General features: G+C 33.6%; 1 protein-coding gene across 2 annotated transcripts; it reads right to left on the reverse strand.

The window, feature by feature from the left end:
* Positions 1-1,818: 1,818 nt before the first annotated feature.
* On the reverse strand, positions 1,819-18,962 carry LOC110098450 (SAGA-associated factor 29 homolog B). 2 transcript variants are annotated; one of them, XM_020825290.2, is made up of 9 exons: positions 18,530-18,962; positions 16,077-16,170; positions 15,808-15,884; positions 14,055-14,170; positions 11,172-11,257; positions 4,826-4,876; positions 2,987-3,140; positions 2,209-2,222; positions 1,819-2,114 (listed from the first exon to the last, which is right to left on the reverse strand). In XM_020825290.2, exons 1-9 carry the CDS (start codon positions 18,660-18,662, stop codon positions 2,012-2,014), a joined length of 828 nt encoding a protein of 275 aa, XP_020680949.1. In that variant the 5' UTR covers positions 18,663-18,962; the 3' UTR covers positions 1,819-2,011. The 2 variants fall into 2 exon arrangements, with proteins under 2 accessions (XP_020680949.1, XP_020680950.1); XM_020825291.2 differs by having other exon boundaries at positions 18,545-18,951.
* Positions 18,963-20,941: the final 1,979 nt, after the last annotated feature.

The raw sequence follows: 20,941 nt of genomic DNA on the forward strand, positions 1-20,941 counted from the left end.
ACCCATGCAATATAGCAAAGAGTGCATTTTCCAACATTTCAAAATAGAACACCTTCATTTCCATATAATGCAAAATGCAATACAATGCAACAATAATTAAATTAGACATTTCATGCCATATTCAGACGATGTGGGAATTGCCAATGAAATGCCACATTACTAGTAAACAGACTTCTCATTGAATTTTTCCCTTTCAATTTCTAATTTTAGAGGAATATTTACATAAATATTTTAAGACTTTTATTTAGCTACTACATTTGCTTGAAAAATCTTAATTTAGTAATATACTCATAAATTCATGTAGGAAAACCCAATCATTGAAAACACAAATTCATATAGTCAAAACATTCAAAATAAGAAGTGCAATAACATATTAAAAAACAGACACTAAAAAATTGTAAAACTCGAGAAAAGCATATTTTCATTCATATTTTTTTTTTATGAACTTACTAAACTTGAAATCAAAGATAGGGATTTTGGAGTCTACCTCGAGCTCTACAATATTTCTAACTGGCCCAACAGACTAATCTCGGGTTTTCACCTCCGAATCCTCTCTTCGCTTTCTCTTCTTCTTATGCTCCTCCTCCTCCTCTCCTCTTCTTTGGCAAGGCTGGGCGGAAATGGGAATGGATCAATGATTTAAGATATTTTAATATTTAAAATATACTAATTTGATCAAATGTCGTGAGACTCACCTTCCCAGCTCTACAGCGCCCCTAGAAAATATTTCGGATTCTCCAAGAATATCCTCTTCTAAGACTTGATGCCTCAACGATGCTTCCCCGGCACTGCACCGCATGCCCAAACCTATTTTTTAATCATTTTTTTCTAAGAGCTCAAAGACGGGGCGTTGCCAACCCTAGCGTCGTGGTGCTCGCAAAGCAAAATCCCAATTTTCCCTGCTTTCCAACCCTAAACCTTGGTTCATTCAAGTCCCATTAAATAGTTTAAGACTCATAATTCTTAATTAACTTAAAATTAACAATAATTAATAGAAATTTATCTAAATTTGAGATGAAGAATATTACACCGGCGACATTGGTTAAACATCAATGATCAGTGACAATGATGTAGTGATGCCAGTTAAACAACGATGGTCGTTAGCGATTATCATTGACATCAAATATTATGAATAACTACATAATTTTCCAGACCTCTAGCTTTTCTTCAAACTCAACCATGGGACCTCTCCTATGAAGAATGGAGTTCTATGTATAATTTTTTGATAGTGACATTTTAATAAATTTGATCAAACTTTCATAACACCCCATCAAAAGCCATATATTAAATCATTTAATCATAGATTTTTTTTTTCTAAATTATTGAGAAATTCTCATCATTTAATCATAGATTGTTTGTTCAATATTCAAGTGCCTTTATAACTTTATAATTTGAATAATATTAGGCTCGTTGGACTCATCTCCTGATTTCTCTTGACTTGATTACAAGCATATAAAAATTTGGAGATTATTTTGATCATTTAATTAATGTCATACTTGAAATATATCTTAATAAAAAATAATATATTTAATTTGCATCCAACAAAATAATTTATGTATTTTTTAAATTATTTTTAAAACATCCAACTAAAAAGCTGTTTTAAGAAACAATAAAAAAGCCGTCATAAACAAAGCCATAGGCTTCGTTTCAGACAGCTTTTGTGCTGCCTTTTAAAACGGCATTCCAGTACAAAAATATCAAATTCAAAAAATTTTTATACTAAAAAGTCATTTTAAAAAGCAAGAAAAAAGCTGCCCCAAATGAAGCCTTCATCAAACCAAAAAATAATCATCTTAAACATATCACAGAAGTTCAATATGAAAACAAAAAATAATTTTCATTTAGTTAAGAAATGACCTCATCAAGTGATAACTAGTACATATATAAAAGTGGGATTAATGATACCAAGAAAAGATAAGACTATATCCCTTCTTATGGCCATCTTCATTTAGTGCCATCCCACGTCTTAATAAATGAATCATTATACATACAATAAATAGTCGCCGCTGCCTCACTGACGATGACCATCTGGTAGAGTCACGACTCTATAAAATGGCACACTCCTTTGAGGCAAGGAGCCATCTTCTTCGTCATCATCAAATTCAAGTGAATAGCTGAACCAAAAAAAGAATAAACATTGATGTGATCTATGAACAATCTCAATAAAAATATCCCAAGAAATCATTCTTTGAGCATAAGAAAACTTACTCATCAGCTTTCCTCTGTGATTTAGGATGCATATTGGAACAATCAACGACAAGAAAAGAAAAGAAAGGTATCGTTAGAACTCAAAGCAACGAAGAAGTTTGATATCAGTAGAGGTTCAAATGAGCAATGGATGATTAATGATCAAATAGTTTTAATATGATTTAAGATATGCTTGAATCTTAGAGCATAAAAGCTGTAATCAAATAGACCATAACGGAAGTAGTCACAAAGAGTGTCTGATGGTGCGAACTGAATGCATTGGCCACATGGAGAAATTATTTTGTGGAGTTCCGACTGGGAGAACTGTCTGAATTTACTACGTATTTTTAAATACTCAGCAAATAGTCAGTTATGAGTATTACTAAGCATCTTGTGAGTATTTGCTGAGTATTTTGTGAGTATTCGTTGAGTATTTTGTCAGTATTTGTTGATTTGTTGAGTATTACTAGCAAGTACTTTTCCACAAGATAGATCAAGCGGACGAATCAATACAAGGAAATCAAGGGGAGCTTGGAAAGATAATCGAGAGGAGTTTTATAATTACTACTACGGATTTTCCCTGCAGTGTGTGCCAATGTAAAGTACAGAGCAAATTACCCAATAAAATCATGAATAGTCAAAGCTAAGTGTCTCAAAAAATTGTGCTTAGGAGATTTACCCATCCTGTTTGGTCATTGCCTCTAGCACAAAAAATTGCTTGATTACATGCCGGCCCACCCATACATAATGCGCAAGAGCGTGCAGAACAGAAAAAAAGGAAATGAAAGGATGAGATTACCTTGCGATGAGTATTCACAACAGTTGCTTTATACAAAGCTGTGGTGCCTGGATAGACTGCCAAAACATGCTTGCCTGGAGGAAAATCCGGTGCATTGGATGGATCACCTTTCTTTGGAAAAGGAATGATGCGGGACAAAGGCAACTTGTACTTTCTGAAAATTTCAATCAAAACCAAGCACAAAATTGCCCAAGTTAGAAAATCCTATTTAATTCAAAAATCTAGAATTATATTAATTACATGATAGAATGAAAAAAAAAGGTAAACTGATTTAGGCTTCTTTTGGGACGGCTTTCTTACTGCTTTTTAAAGTAGCTTTCAAGTACATCAAATAAAATTTTTATACTAAAAAATTGCTTTAAGAAGCAGTAAGAAAGCCGTCCCAAACAAAGCCTTAGTTAACATAAAAAATGGCTGCAACTTGGATTGGCTCAGCCGCAACTATTAAGTTAATAGGTAGGTGGTAAAAATTTCAAGAAAATAAAACTATAAAAAAAGGATCAGCTTGAGTTCAAAGCCAAACTTGATGTTGGCTGCCTTTGGGTCTAGGCCAAACCAAACAAAGCCAACCCTAACACAACCCCTGGGTAAAATCAATCTGTAGTTCAACCAGCACTCACTTCAAATTACTCTGAGCATAGAATATCCCAAAAAGACTATAACATGACATTTTATTTTTAATGAATCACATATAAAGGTTCAAAACACAGAATTGTTTTAAATGCAAGTTCAACTTATGGTGATCAAGCCGAATATTCACCAAAATATAATTCAACTCTATTTAGAAATAAGAGCAACTAATTACTAACTATAGAAAATATAGTTTTAGCCCTGTAACTCCGTTTTGCCTATAGAAATAACACTGAATATAATACTTGCAACTTGGAAAGCAGCCTAACATAAAAGTTTATAGACAAACTGTAAAACAGATCCATGGAAATGAACATATTCAAAAGTTGGTTTTCTTAAACTTGAATTTGGAGATCGCGATAATCATGTGACCGCTGCAACAATCACATAAGGAACTTTTATGCCTACAACAGGACAAAGAATGTGACAATTATATCGGTACACATTGAATTGAGTGCTATTCCTCCTAAGAATTCTCAGATCAAAACTCCCAAGAAGGGCGAGATAAGTTCAGAAAGTTGAGCATGCAGAATCAAATATGGAAAAGCTCAGAAAGTCATTAAAGACATTGAATGTTGGACTTTTTTACACAGATATCGCTCCCTAAAAAAATGCAATTGCAGGCAAACGAAGGCAAGAAGATTCCACTTAAAATTATTCTAGCCCCAAATTAGAAGATTTGAGGCTGAAACTTAGCATTATATATATATATTCCAAGATATCTATATCCTAAAAAATAACATACTTTCCAATGTTGCATCTCAACGACACATAAATAACTCCAAATTACCTTTTGATAAATTAAATTCTGCATGCCAGTATAAGGACAATATATTCTGTGTGTATAATTAATAGATTCAGGCTTTGTTGGGACGGCTTTCTTACTGCTTCTTAAAGTAACTTTTTAATATAAAAATTTTCTATCTTGTACTAAAAAGCTGCTTTAAGAAGCAGTAAGAAAGCCGTTCCACACGAAGCCTTAGTTTCACATTGTGGTGATCAATTGTACACACTAGCAGCTACTCAGTAACAAGCAACATGAGAAACTCAAAATAGTACTCTCCCATTTAACCCCTCATCTTCTTGATAAACCTTTATCTCAACAAAATTTACCAGCTAACATGGTCTGAAACAATAAGCACGCACATCATTCATTTTGGGACTAAGTTCAAGGAAAAGTAAATGTTCGTAATCCTATCTAGAACTCACTTCTGAATGCTTTCCTCATCATCACCGGGATCCTCATCAAGAACATCAAATCTGCACATGTAGATAAGATATGTTTCTCTTAATAAAAATAAATATTTAACGAAAAAATTTATATTAAAATATATACAAGATTGAAAAGGTCACTTAATGAAAAAAAATTGAAATGGCATAAGGAAAATGCAAATCCTTAACCAACAAGAAAAGCCTTCAAAGTTTTAAATTGATTCATGAAGTCATATCGCAGGGGAAAATAACCCTAAATACCAGCTTATGAAATGGAAGCTATAAGACAATGAACAAATTCAGTACATGCTTTGCATCGGATAACAAAAATATCAAAAAAATAGAGTGAATAATGTTCCATTTCTTAAACAGCTGCGAATAATAAATTTTGCTTGGATAAGGAAAGCTAAATATTGTAAAAACACCCTACTAAAAGCTAGCTAGCTGGTAAGAGAAGCTGCCAAAGCACCTTGCTCCAGTTATCTTCTGCCACATGATTGCAGCAACAATTTGCCATTAGTAAAAAAGAGCATGACACGATTCCAAGTTCATAGGCATTGTTGGTACTGGAATACTTTCCTTCTAATTTCATATCATATATTAATATCTATTATGGAACATAATTTAATAGAATAGAGGGTAAGCCCGAGGCAGTGATGACTTGTTATGACTATATTATCTTCCCAGACCTCACATAGGTCAGACTCCAGATGCACTAGATATGTCCTTCAGACAAGATTAAATAGAACATTATAAAACAATATAGTGCCACTGCATTTACTTTCTTTCTAAAAATGTAATCTATTCCTAAATTAACTCAACCACTTTACTTATCTCGTTGAATAACTGACCAAAGTTAAACATCAACTTAAAGTTCTATTTGGCATCATTGCAAAAGAATTTCAATTTGATAGGAGTTTGTGGCCTTTGAAAAGCTCGCCTGACCACTTTATAAGAATCATGAATGAATTTTCAAAAGGTAAATTAAGTAGTGTCTAAAATAATAACCAAAGATTTCTCGCTTATTAAGAATTTTATGTTACCGGTTTAAGGCTTCGCAAAGGCGCAAACTCCCGTGGCAATTATTCCTCCCGATTATGAAAGAAAACTCTAGATTATGAATGGTCGCAAGGCTACAGTTTCCCATCTCGAGGTGTTTGCATTCGCAATTTTAAACTAGCTATCATGACTATAATCAGACGAAGATAGTGAAGTGATGATGGCAGATATTATCCAATACTATAGCTCCACCACCCAAAATTTGTTGGCATACTTCGATCTAGCAAGTAAGTTAATTGCATCAAAATTCTCCTTATTATCAAAAACACAACACAAATATTTTTCTATAAAATCATACCAACAAAATCTTGAATAGCATAAAAAATCCCTCAACTTTAATTCTCAATGATTCGGTTGTATCATGTGCAAATATATATATGTTTGTTAGTCCATTTTATCAGTGGATGATAGCTTTGTAAATAAGATTTCAATGGCATGCATATAAATATCCTTTTTTTGTCCTTGACTTGAAAATCCTTCATAAAAACAAAAGTTACATCATTCAAGGAACCTCAAAGATCAGGATTGTAAAACTTGCCAATGAGGCTAATTTCATTGCAAACCTTAGCTAATAGAGAGCTTTGAACCCCATTAGATGTGTCAAACCACTAATAAACTCATAGAAATGGCCATTTGTAATAAAATAACAAGTTTAGTGGAATGTTGATGCATCACAAGAAATCAAATTAAAATTATTTTAAATTTATTTAGCTTCATACAAACTAATAAAGAAGGCCAAAAACTTTGATAGACATTTCACGTCACCCCCACAAAGACGGTAGCCAAGAGTGAGCCAAGCCTATCTCATTCACTAACAATAGCTAGTACAATGATGCACGAGGCATCAAGGTTATGCTTTGAGCTTACTACTACCGTCCAAATGCATGCATGAGTAGGCCCTGAAAGACCTAGGTAAAAACTCTCCACCCTCACCAAAGAAAATCATGTGTGAGTGCATAATGTACAATTTCCTTAGGAGGATGATTTTGGATTTATATGATTCTATTTAATCTTAAGCGATGGATTTGAAAGCTTCTAAACTACAAATTGTTATGGTTATAGCTTAAGTGATAGACGTGAAGTGGTGTCATGCAGCTTATTATATTCATCATTAATTCTAGCATGCGGCCAAAACATATTTGCCTATGAATGCATTGGATTGATCTACGTAATGTTTTGGAATAATCTAGTTTTCTATTAATGTTGTCTATGGTTCCAATAGGCTTCAATTTTCGGGGAGTTTTTTATGTTATATGGTAGTTAATGACTTGTAATTTTCTCTTAAGCTGCTTTTCTGCACAGTTGTTAGCAGGCAATTGTTTTAGTGCTATTTGTTGTTATCCTATTGGGCTATGACCTGTTTCAGGCAATATTTTGGGTGACTCTTAGATGCCGTTGCACATGTGTGAGGCTGTTGTTGGAAGATTTGTTCTAAACTTGCGGATTTGGTAAAATTCATAAGTTAAAAAGTTAAGGTATAACAAATTCGTGAAGCACTGGATGGGGTTGTTTTTAGAGCATTTGAAAGTTTAGATGAACAAAAAATTTTAGTATAAAATTAGTATTTAAATTTTAAATTTTTTGTAACAAAATTGAGTTATTCTTGGTCGACCATATGCTATGGTGAAAAGTAAATGTTTGTGTGTATAGAGAGAGAGAGAGAGAGAGAGAGAGTCTAATGCATTATTCAACTTTCATTCAATAAAATAAATTATTCTAGTTTTCAATTTTGCACGTGTAAATTAGAAGTATGATTGCATTGAATGTGGTAAAAGAGCAACTATTTAATTATGGGGATATTTATCTCCTTGTATTAGCATAAAGCCTAGAATTTCTCTACTTTGATTCCGTCTTTCATTCACATATTTTCTTCTAAATACCTTATTACTAGCTTGCTAGCATTTTGGATTTTGATCAAATTTGATATAACTAGAAGTCTAATTATGTTGAATAAATTGCAGCATTGCAGAAGCTCATTAATTTTGCATGCTTTGAGTTTCTGGTTGATTCCTTCATATTATCCGATCACCAAAAAATCATTTAGATTTAATTCTTGTACTTTTCTAGTTTACACCAAAAGGAAGCAAATTTTTATGTATTTAGTGATGAGGACATCGGAGATCAACGGCTAAGATCTTTAGCTATTTATTTATATGTTTTTGTATTAGTTTATTTCATATTGTTGTTTTTCCCTTTATACCCTTATGGGTGGTCATGTAGTGTTGTAGCCCGAAGGGCATTTCAGTCTTTGTTATTTTTTTTCTCATAAGGCCTATTTATAGGCTATCTTTCTTGTATTGAGCGGATGATGATTGAGTGAAAATTTTGGCTCTTGTGTTCTCTTTGTGAGTTCCGTCTTGAAGATCTCTTAGTGAGTTCTTCTCTCCTAGATCTCTGTGTGAGTTCTATGGAAAGCCCAAGGTGAGGGCAAAAGCAATACCCGCCAGTCGTTGGAAGCGTCCTCGACTCGTGGTTTATTTTATCTTATTATTTTCTTCTCCAAATCTCGTTTTCCTCCTCTCCACCCCAAGCCCTACCCGAGATCCAATCATCCACCGCTTTATCCACTAGCTTCCTCCACTACAACCCAAGCTCCATCAAGAAACCCCAACCCGACGGCAAGCCCCTCTTCCTCCTATAGCCGCCGGCCACCACCTTGCCCCAAAGCCATGATGAAGATGTCAATCATCATAATGGCTCCTTGATTGAGGTCCCGCATTAAATGCATGAGTTATTGAATTTTGAAAATCAAATTTCAAATTCAAAAACTTTCCTTATTTGCAAACTTCCAAATAAGGAAGTTTTTTCTAATTCAAAATTCGAACGGAATCTAATTGAATGACTCATTATTTTCCCCCCATAAGTTTCAAACTCATTTGGAAAGAAATTACTCTCCCTAATCACTCCTCTCCCTCTCACAATGTCGCCGGCCCTATGAGGGTGAAATTCCCTTTAATGCTCCATTAATGCATTCAAGGCTCTTGAATCCAAATTTCAAATTTAATCCCCTCCAAATCCCTCATGGATTTTGAATTTTAAAATTCCCCATTCAATTCCCAATTAATGCATTGATTACAATTTAATTTGAAATCAAATTTCAAATTGATTTCCCCCCAAAACCTCTCAAATTCTGAATTTAATTTCGGGATTACCATTTATTCCCCCCTCCCTCTCTCTTGAAACCGCCGGCCACACCTTAATGGGCTTCAATTGATGGGCCCTGACTTCTCTAGGAAAGAGTTTGACTCATTCCCTACTGCTGGCCGAAATTTTGAAAGCCCCTCTCCCTAATTTTCTTCCACTAACTCTTCTCCAAACTCAATCCAACGTGGAGCTCTCTTCCTCCTAAGACTGCAGCCTGAAATTCAGCCGATTGTCTTGCTCCCTCAGCCTGTGGAAGACCTATAATTGCTGTTTTGGGAAGACGGAACTGCTGCCCACAAATCCTGGCTGCTGCCCAATGGTATCCGGAAGAATTCCAACAAGGGAAACTAAAATTCCTGCCTCCTAAAACCTTCCAACTGCTGGACGCTCTTCTACAACTTGCTGTCCACTGATTCTACAAATCTCCTAGCACCATAGCTTCAGCCAGAAGGTTCCAAATGATGTCCAGAATCTATCCAAAATAGAAATTGCTGCTGTCTTGAAGATCCACACCTTATCGTGGCTAATCGGTGGTGCGAAAAAGCTGATGGTGGCTGTCCTAGTCGCCCCCCCAACACTCAAATCATCCTGCAGGAGTGCGTATCTCTCTTGTCTGTGGGTAAACTCTTCTTCCAAACTCTCTTATCTTCCTAGTTTACTTTTCGTTTATGGTTATTAATGGATTCATGAAGATCATGCCAATTATTCGCCGCTAAACCTAGTAATCGGAAGAGTTGTGTGAGGGATCTTTTCATAGCAACTAATCTTATTGTTAGTATTGGAATTTCTCGTTGAAATCACTCATGTATGCAAAGTAAGACTTAGTTGACTATTTAATGATCTCAACCTCTCGCATGTGTTAGACCTAAGCTATTTTATCACCTTATCATTTTTATTTTGTCGTTTATCATCAAGAGAAAGCTTATAAGTATTGTACTCTAAAATTTAAGCGTGCAAACTTCCTTAATTTAATCATCCATGCTAATACGTTTCACATCATTTAGTGGTCTTTGATTTGAAAATCTTAAGTTCTTTTGTGTAATCAGCATATATTTCATCATTATGTTTATACTATGAAACCATGACACTAAACTGTCCCTACATCAATGGCACCACCAGCCTTACTCCATAGGAGCGCAAACAACACTTCCCCAAGAGCAAGCAACTGAAAATGATGAAAAAGAGGCAAGGTTTCTACACCCCTTCCTCTTACAATTATTAAGGAGGAGGCTTCCTCCTTGGCTTACAAATGATATGAAACTTAGTGTTCCCGTCAGAGAGCTTAAGAGGTGAGGAGTCTCCTTGGAGGGAAGCTAAAGAAGGACAGGAGCCCACATGAGAGCTAGCATGGATTATATAAAACAATCAATTCAAAAAGCTGCACACCAGGCTCTAGGCATATACACAAGGGACGAAAAGATGCTAGAAACCATGCATATATATTTGCAAGCTACCAATTGTGTATTTTGAGAGGCTTGTAGTATTTTCCTAGAATGAAGAGAACCTTGCTTTCAACAGTGAGTTTTACCAGCAACCACTCCCAAAGGCATAGGCCCAGTATTGGAGAATGGGTTAGCCAACCTAGACCAAAACTAGATCTAATGTCAAAATCATAGAACTTCGGGAATGGTTAACAGGGTCACACGTCATAGGCCAAAATAAAAATATAAGTATGTTCTTTGTCCGCACTTTCAGCCTGAATTGGCCAATTAACACTATTTAGACAAAATTAAAATGTTCAGCATCAGTAGCAATCCACATTCTTCAACAATGAAAATTCTAAAACAGTAATTGCGTAACCATGGCTCGATCCATGATTAAAGGGAAAGAGAAATGGGGAGAACATTCTTTATTTAGCATATAAACTGACTGTAGATGCATGCACAAGAATAAAATTAAGTTTGTAGGTGCTTAAATTGAACACACAAAGTGCTATAGATCATAAATTCAGCATAAAAACCATTAACAACTCAATCGCAGAACCATGATAGCCTTGCATAAGGGAAAAAGGAATTCAAAATGAAGGAAATTGTACTAAAAAACATCATGCTCAACTCTTTCGGTGTTATTGAAAAAGTATTCATGAAAATAATTATTTAAAAATATGAAGAAATGACAATAACAGCAAGCATCAACTCACTCTTTTGCTTCCTTATCAAAATGAATTACTTTGACAACAAACCATTCATCTTTTTCGGCATCATCAGGAGTCACTCTTGCAGCTACCTGGAAAAGAAGTCTCAACAAGAATATGATTTCAAATATGGGAACTGTGATAAGGTAAATGCTTGTGCACAAGTGCTATGGACAGAGAATTTTATGCTAGAAAATGAAACAAGGGGAAAATTCAAATCAACATTAAACGAACAAAACAAATTTATCATCATCAACGATAGACTAGCAAACATCAAATTAGGAGACATTTCATGAATTTTATAGTTTATAATAATTTTACTATTAGATGTCAGCCTAACATCAACTGCCAGTCGTTCTAGTGTAAACATAGACAAATAACGGCACATTTAATTAAATAATACATTACGACATATAAAAAGAGTTTCTAGGTCAATATCAAGGTGCAACAAAATCATTAAGCTTAACAGATGTAAAATTGATAAACCTTGATATTATAGAAATGATCAAGCATAATTGATGCAAAGTGAGGAATTGGAAGTGGTGATTGTGATGGAGTTTTGGGAACTTGAATAGACAATAGAAGAAAGTGGCATAGAGGAAGAACCACGGAGGTAAAAAGAGAAGAAATTCAAAAAAGAGATAAAATAATGCCTCAATAAAGGCAGATAAGATAAAGAGAGACTCGTGAACAAGGATTGAAAACATGCCTTGGCATGCAATAATCATTGTTCAAACTTTTAAGATTTTCAAGCTTGTTCTTATCCATGAGATAATTTAAATCATTCAATGTCCTGACAAATACTTAGGGCTTAGAAGTCAATCACCAATCAAAATGCCTAACATTCATTTCACACAAAATATTTAGCAAGCGTACCCTTTCATAGGTTTTTTCGTTGCGATTGGACTTCTTTGTCATTGTTATCAAAAGCAAACAAATAGTGATGCAATTGTCAAATACACCAAGAGCTAGGCACGATTATAGGTGCTTATGCAAGCAAAATGAGGCACAAAAATGAAAATGATATCAAAAAAGCTTACCTTAATTATAGGGAATATTTTTGAAGAATATAACTTAAAAAATGATAATTATCACAATAAACTATACTGCAAAACATAATGTACTTCCAAATTTTAATTGCATTTAAAAATAAAATTAACCGCTAAGAAATTTTTGTTTTGAATTAATAATCATGGATTTTTCCTAGCATGAAAATTATCTCATTAAACAATACATGGATACATACAATAACTAAAAATGGCTAAATCTAATTTGATTTTTCACTTGCTATCCTATAATCAAGTCACCAATATGAATAGGGATACATCATGCACAAGTTAAAAATAGTTACCAAATAGGCTAATATTAAGTCGAGATTAAGCAACTTTGGCTTGGCTTGATATGAAAAAAATTGGCAAACTCAATTTGAATTTGACTAAAAAACAAAATCATTTCTAAACAAATTGACTCAACTCGGCACGACATGATTCAAATTTGAGATGACTCAAAATTGACTTTTGAGTTCAATCAAAATTGTTGATTAATTAATTATTTACATAAATATGATAATTGTATTAATATGTTATATATTATACAAATCTTATACATTACATGTAGTATATAGATACTTATTTCAATTTGACTTGATGTTTTACTATATATTTATATAAATATGAGTATTAGATTGTATATTATACAAATATAACATCATATAAATTATATGTTGCATATACATACTTAGTTCAAGCCCACTCAACATGTATCGCAATGAGTCAGATCAAACATGAAATCAACTTCAAGTTGGGGGTACAGCTAGCGATTAAGTCCAAATCAAATTTCAATTGAGTTTTGAGCAAACTGAGTTTTAATTGTTTTGAAACTTATTTTCACATGCCAATTAGATAGAGTAATATCGAAAGCATTTCAACTTGTTTCCTAAATGAAGTGCACTTACTTTATGACTATTTTTTGTTGCCGCAAAGCAAGTAAAAAGTATTTTAAAATAAGTCTCGAGCATATTAGATCTACTATAAAGGGAGAATGTGAGTTTATAATTTTTAGACTTAATGTTGACTTGTTGAGTAGTTAAAATGACAAGGTTCATAAAAAAATAATATCATGAATAATTTAAGAAAGAAATTTACAAAATGCAATTAAACAATATATGTTACGATAATTTATGTCTTGGATGATCATGAAATCACTAATAGTCATGTTTAGCATGGTAGAAATGATAAATGTTTTGAAGGAAAGTCTAGGGAAGTGGTGAAGTTGCCTTCATTGTAATATGGAGGCTTCAGATTTGAGTAAAAAAATAATGTCTTCCCATAACTGCATGCATCAACCCCTTCCTAGCCATCGAATTTGCAGAAATTTCATGCCCAGAGTATACCCTTTTTATAAATTGAGAAATAATTATATAAGAAAGTTTGTATGAGTAGCATGTACTAAAAATAAGATAGTGCGAGAGAAATTTAGATGATTTTAAAATTTATGTTAGTGGGTAGAAGATTTATCAATAAGACCAATAAAGAAAATGAAGATGTAAGGATTGAAAGAAGAGCAGGTTAGTCTAAAGGTAACATAAAAGCATTTGTGCACAAAAAATATTTAATACCGAATGCAACATTGAGCAAAATTATGGAGAATTACGATTCACAAAGCCAACATCAAATAGTTGGGAACTTGGGATAAGGCTAACAATGATGTTGAAGATTATGATAAGCAACTGGATGATAGCACCAATGAAATTTAAGCATAAAGGAGACAGATAGCAGCAGGCACAGACGATATGTTATATGAAATTAGCAGCATAAGAATGATGACGAAAAAAATGTTGTATTGGTGAATAAGTCACCCTTGGCTATATATGAAATCTAAACGCATTACCTGCTCTCCCTTCAAACTGGCCCAATACTCAAGCTGGTTCCTCATAGAAGTAGCGTTAGGAAATCTAGAAATATCTGAATCTGTTTTAATCCTTTTCTTCTTCTGCTCGCTAACCTCTACAATGGAACAACAGAGTGCATAAGTGCAAGAACATGCAAGGAGAAATATCCAGGTAGCGTACATAATGACCCTTTGACATTTATAATACTGCAATGGACTGAACAAAAAAGGAAACAATAAAATAAAAGACTTTGCATGGTAAAAAAAGTGTATTAATGCATGTATATACACTAAATAAAACTTCATATTTTATAGCTAAATCAGGCATTTGGCCTTTGCACAAACTTATGAGCTCATGCAGTTCACAATTAAAATAGAGAGGGGCTTCCAGAGGATAATGTGATCACAGAATACCACTGAAAATTAAGGGTGGATTCCATAGAATGGCAACAAGATTAGTTATGCCATGTAGATCCAAATGTTGGGCAATATAAAATTCACTGATAACCAAATCATGTGTAGCAATAATATGTTAATATGAACTGGCAAAAAAATAGGAATGATAAAGTCTGAAATGATTGTATCAGAGAAACTGTCGCAAAAGCACATATTTTAGACAATATTTTATGTAGTTTGGGAGATAGAATGACTATGAAAGGCATGGGAAATACAAGTGATAGACAAAAAAGTAACTAGACTAGTGTATGTATTAGAGTTAATATCACATGCAACACTTAACATGAATGATGGAGAAGACAGAATTATAAAACCAACCCCAAATAGCAGCGATAATTAGAAGGAATAAAGAATTACACTAAGGCCGAGAAAACTCAAACCACAGAAACAAGAACATGCATATGGAAAATTTCTGGTGCACCAAAATGTTTGCAAATGCTGGATTCTGCAGCAACAAAAGAAAGGCAGGCGTACTCCTATGCACCAAACCAGGCAATCATTTAGTCCTAACAAAAGCCCAGCAAAGTTCTCTGTAGCAACGGAAGCTATTTCTCAAATTACAGGTTTTAGCTGGACCATTCAGTATAGTTGAAGCCGAAGATGACTGGATGGAGTAAGTTAATAGGATTACCATTTCAATACACAATAGTTTCCATACTCAAATAAGGTAAGGTGCTCATTGAACTCCATGCAATGCTTAATCAATGTGAAATCAATATCATCTGTCAACTTATTCATTAAGTGATGCTCCTGAGATGATACATAATTCACTTGTAAAAGCTTGTTGATGAGACATGGAAGATTCTAATAGGAAACACTTGGATTTCCAAGTGTTTCTTACCCAAAACCAAGACGAACCAATGCCAAACTGCTGTCCACAGCAGAAACCAGCCAGGAAACAGGGAAAAACAGGACAACCATCATATTCCAAGCGGATAAAAATTAGCTCCATAAAAAACCAGAAAACGATGAAAGAAACAACAACTTTCTTTTCAAACAGAACAGGAAAAAAATGGAGAAACATAAACACTCAAAACAACAGTTCTTGCACTCAACCATACAACATCTGATATAAGGTAACGGTTAAGAAAGTAATAACATATTTTTCATTAATGATAAAATAGCATAACCACAGTTTTTGAACAGAGAACAATATGGATGTTGAATCTGGTACAAAACATGTTGAACGTGTCCTATATGCACCTATGTTATCATATTTGGCTTATTTAATGACTAGAATAATAAATAACCGGTGTCTTAAAACAGAATTCACCGCCCTTAAGATTAAGGCATTCACCTATCTTCTTCCTTTGTGCGGCAGAAAGCCCTGATTGTAGCAATGCATCCAGCTGAGCCATCAATGTGGTTGAAACACTAAATTGTATGTAAAAAATAAAACAGGTAAGGTAAATCATCCATAAAGTACTTAAAAAAGTTGCACAAAAATTATGAAGATGTTCCAACGCTTTCTGGCAAAAACCGGCCATGAATCCAGTTTTTCAAGTGCAAGTAAAAACATCAAAGTTAGGAGCATAAACAGCAATTGATTCTGGTTGTCATGGGTACCTCATTTCATTCTCTGAGAGTTCTTTCGCATGAACATATAACGAGCGAAGCCTTTGTAAAATGGAATCCCCGGACTTCTCAATAATATCTGGAGCTGCATGTGCAGATGAAAGAATGAAGTTAGACTTGGAACTAAACATAAGAATAATAGGCATTGAAGCCCTTAAAATAATGCGTCTCGTAAGTGCAATTCTTTCTACCAAGTAGTATCATTGATCAGCTGTTAAATGATGAAAATTCTATTGACCCTGTATTGCTTTTGGCAAGTACAAACACTTCATTCATGTTTGCACTAATTGCTCTACCAAACTGTGAAGAAGCCTCTGGACTCGAGGGAAAATCTTGAAAGAAAGATTTAACTATATTCAAGATAAGGAAGAGCTAAAAAAAGTTAGATAATAACCTAACATATCTCAACAAGTAATGGTTTAATTATTGGTGAGCCATAGCTTATTTATTAGACTAATCGTTTATTTTAAGTATACAAAGACATGTTATTCAATAAGCAAGTCAAAGCTTTATTGGAATTCATTAAAAATTTCAATTTCGCGTATCCTTATAATAAAATATTCAAGTATCATTGATCAGCTGTTAAATGATGAAAATTCTATTGACCCTGTATTGATTTTGGCAAGTACAAACACTTCATTCGTGTTTGCACTAATTGCTCTACCAAACTGTGAAGAAGCCTCTGAACTCGAGGGAAAATCTTGAAAGAAAGATTTAACTATATTCAAGTTAAGGAAGAGCTAAAAAAAGTTAGATAATAACCTAAAATATCTCAACAAGTAATGGTTTAATTATTGGTGAGCCATAGCTTATTTATTTGACTAATCGTTTATTTTAAGCATACAAAATTCAATATGCAAGTCAAAGCTTTATTGGAATTCATTAAAAATTTCAAGTTAGCGTATCGTTATAATAAAATATTCAATGTTTAATTTTTTATCTTGTAAGCATCATTATCATACACCAAGTTTTCCATGTTTAAATTTTTAGTAAAATTTGGGTAAAACAGCTTTAAAATCATTTAGAATCTCTTTTAGTACTTTTAAAATTTTTAAAAAAATTTCCAAAGCCATTTCCTATGATAGGACAAGTTCAACCAACTTGTCATTTGAAATTGATCAACTGGCTTGATAAGAATCTAAAAGTTTCTTTGTATTAAATTGAGTAAAAATTTCTTGAAAAGCCCGTAGAATATTTTTTCATATGCTTTGGGAATTTTAGAAATTCTTTGAAGTCACTTCACTGTACATGTCACATCGAGTCGACGAGTTCAATAAAGTTGGCATACATTCTCTAAATGAACCCAACAAACATAAGAGGTTGGGCAGCCAAGTAAAACATACTTGGACAGCTATGTTCAGTCAACTTGAGAGTAGCTTGGGTAGAACCCAAAATTCCGCCTACTTATGAGACCAAGTTCAGTGAAGATGGCCGAAGTTAAGTTGATCAACATCCAAGAGCTCATCAAATTGGCCAATACTCAAAGAGCCCATCAAATTGGAATAAATTATGATTCTGTTTTGCCCAGGTTTTAGTTAAACTTGAAATAGCTTTTATTCAGTCTTCTCTAAATATGTTTTAGGGTTGGCAACTTATTGTATGTGTAGTGCTCCTCATTGCATATACCTTCTCTACTTAGTACAATTCATTTATTTTCTATGCATTTTAAACTCTCAATCAAAAGAAATTGATCACATTCTTTTTAATTTATTTCTTTTCTCCCTAAATTTTAACTCAGACTTGGGCTTCGTTTGGGACAACTTTCTTACTGCTTCTTAAAGCGGCTTCCTAGTACGAAAATTAAATTTTTTGTACTAGGAAGCCACTTTCAAAAGTGGAAAGAAAGCCGTCCCAAAAGCCTTAGAGTCTCAAGGTTGCTCGACTTCTTTTATGTGAAAGAAGTGGAGCATCTCAATTCTACATCAGATCTGAAACAAATGAGAGAGAATTCATGAATAAAAAAATCCTACTTCACATAAATTCCACAATTTTTCAGTGAAAGCGGCATCCTCGGTTCAGGTGATAGCTGAAATCAGTCAAAATCACTTCTTCAATCGACTTAAAATTCTCACTTGAGCCACCAACCAAACACCTTACGGTATCTCCATTTTTCAATTCTCACGTCAAAGCCTCACTCATATGACTAAAACTAATAAAACATAGTTCGTTTTCATGGGGTATGGGAGAGCGCTTCTAATCTACAACCAGGTAAAAGGACATAAAAATGATGCACGGAACACAGTCCAAAGAAAGCGTTATTATTATTATTATTATTTTTCCATTGCTCGTCTCCTACATCAACTTCAAAAAGTTATGAACAATAACTAAGGAAACACGCTTTCCTACCGTACACATTATAATTCAATGAAATTTGCAACATAAAGGACGGAATCAGCGAAAGCACAAAATAACAGGGAGTCAAGGATCCTCTGAAAAAATAATACCTAAATGGTACTTACAGGCTTGGAGTTTCTTGTGAAGTTTGTTGATCTCCAGTATATCTTCCTCCAGATCCTTCCTCAGCTGGTCAAGCTCCTTGGACTTCTCAAACAGCACGCTGATCTCCGTGCCCGACATTATTCTCTCCTCCAGGAGAAAGGTAATGCGGGAAAGAGATAGAAATTAACCAATCAAAGACGGCGAGAAGGACAAAACCCTAAAGCCTCCGATCAACTCGGAGAGAATATGAGGCAAGATCGACCTAGAACTCGAAGACAAGTCATCGCCGGAGAGGCGTCGAGGAAGAAGAAAGCAATGGAAATACGGTCTAAGCGTCCTCACGGGTCAAGACTCAATAGTATCATTTTTCCAACAAAAGGATCAAAGAAATAAACAAAAGAATCGAAACAGTGAGGCGTTGGGATATTTATTGGAGCAGCACTTTATTTACTTCTACTCATTTACAATAAGATGAATGTTCGTCAAATGATTAATATTGCATGCCAATCAAACTTATATAGGCAAATTTTATGAAATTACGGTATTGCCCTTTATCAGTTTTTTTTTTTTTTTTAATTGGTGATTTAAGTGCACATTTAATAAAACATTGGGCTTATAATATTTACACTTCATAACTTATCAAGTGATTAAGGCTTCGTTTGGGATAGTTTTCTTCATGCTTCTTAAAGTGGATTTTTACTAGAAAGCCGCTTTAAGAAGCAGTAAGAACGTCATCTCAAATGAAATCTAAGACCTCGTTTGAGAATTTATTCTTACTAATTTCTAAAATAACTTTTCAGTACAAAATTTTTTCGAATTAAAATTTTCAATACTAAAAACCTGTTTTAGAAAAGAGTAAGAAAACGATCCCAAATGAAGCTTTTCATTTGGGGCAGCTTTCTTACTGCTTCTTAAAGTAACTTTCTAGTACATAAATTTTAATTTTTTTATAAAAAAACTATTTTAAGAATCAATAAAAAATCCCTCCCAAACAAAAGCTAAAACTTTCAAACTTTTCTTAAAGCACTTAGCTTTAGACTTCTTATCTTTGCAAGAATTTGATGAGCTTGATATTCATTATTATATTCTTTTATTTTTTTTCAGTGATTAATAGCCAACAAATTATGCAAAATAGTTCAATTTATTATAATGCACGTTGGTTCCAACTTCCAAGGTAAACAAATAACCTGGGAAAATAAAACAAATATATTGGAAGAATTTTGGGGCTCAGCTGCTCAAGCATCATGATTTTTTATTTATTTATTATTATAAATGTCTTCCAGTGTTTAAATTGTAATAACATGATACCAACATGGAGAAAGGCCAGACGAGGTCATTGTCTTTGTAGCAATAGAAGACTCCTATGTTGTCTTGATTGGCTTGAAAATTAATTATAACGAAGTAAGATAGATTTCTTATAATTTTATTTTATCCTCCTTATCGTTTTGAATTGATTTGGTATTATTTGTAAAGGAAGACAAAGTAGTTTTAGGGTCAGCCCTTCAATTCTTGGATTTAGTTTCTGTTAGGGATAATTTTCTTACTGTTGTAAAACTATTATACTACAACAACAACAACATCAAGCATTTATCCCACTACGTGCACGTGAATCCTTTTTGTTGACTGTAACCGTTCATCCCCACCGACATACCCAAACGACACAGCCGCTCAGTTGCCGACTTATCCAGTACATTTCTATCACATAACAAGCCCGATACATTCCTCCACTTCAACCATCCAACTTGAATTTTGCTGATAATATTCCCATCTATTTCACCATCACTCTGAACAATAGATCCAAAATATCTAAAACGTGTATTCTTATTAATGACTTGATCGCCCAAAGTCACAATCCCCTCACTAGGTCTATTACTACTAAAATTACACTCTATATATTCCGTTTTAAATCTACTCAAGCGAAAAAAATTTAAAATGTTGTAAAAAATAGTTTTCTATACAATTTTTTAAAAAAAGTAACAAAAATATAATGGCTAAATAAAAATTATAATTAAGATACATTAGTAAAAAGCAAAACAAAAAAAATTATCTCGAACAAAATATTAGCAACAAAGAAAAATTATGGGAAGTTCGGGTCTTTGTTGTGCATAACATACAGTTAACATACATTCATTATGCACTGTTAATAGTTGTGCAAGCATGAGTGTATCATTTCTGTTCTAAACGAAGAGAATATTTTGTGCTCATTTCTTTGTTCTAGTTACTCAAAAATTTATGGAGAAAATAGCAGTAATACCTGAATACCCTTAAGAAAATGAATTCTCTTAATACACCCCAAATGGATTTATTCTGTGCAATCACCGAACCATCCAAAAATAAATCAGTGTATCACAACATCAAATACACAACAATACACAACACCAATAAAAAAAAATGACATGACACACTTTAATTTACCT

This window comes from Dendrobium catenatum, unplaced genomic scaffold (genome assembly GCF_001605985.2).
Source record: "Dendrobium catenatum unplaced genomic scaffold, ASM160598v2 fragScaff_scaffold_123, whole genome shotgun sequence".
Taxonomy (NCBI): domain Eukaryota; kingdom Viridiplantae; phylum Streptophyta; class Magnoliopsida; order Asparagales; family Orchidaceae; genus Dendrobium; species Dendrobium catenatum.

Coding starts and splice junctions, on each gene's coding strand:
- LOC110098450 (XM_020825290.2), bottom strand. CDS start 18,662: ATGTCGGGCACGGAGATCAGCGTGCTGTTTGAGAAGTCCAAGGAGCTT. Junction 14,171..15,807: donor CGCACAAAGGAAGAAGATAG/GTGAATGCCTTA, acceptor GTTCCATTGTAG/AGGTTAGCGAGCAGAAGAAG. Junction 11,258..14,054: donor CCAGTTTGAAGGGAGAGCAG/GTAATGCGTTTA, acceptor CTTCTTTTCCAG/GTAGCTGCAAGAGTGACTCC.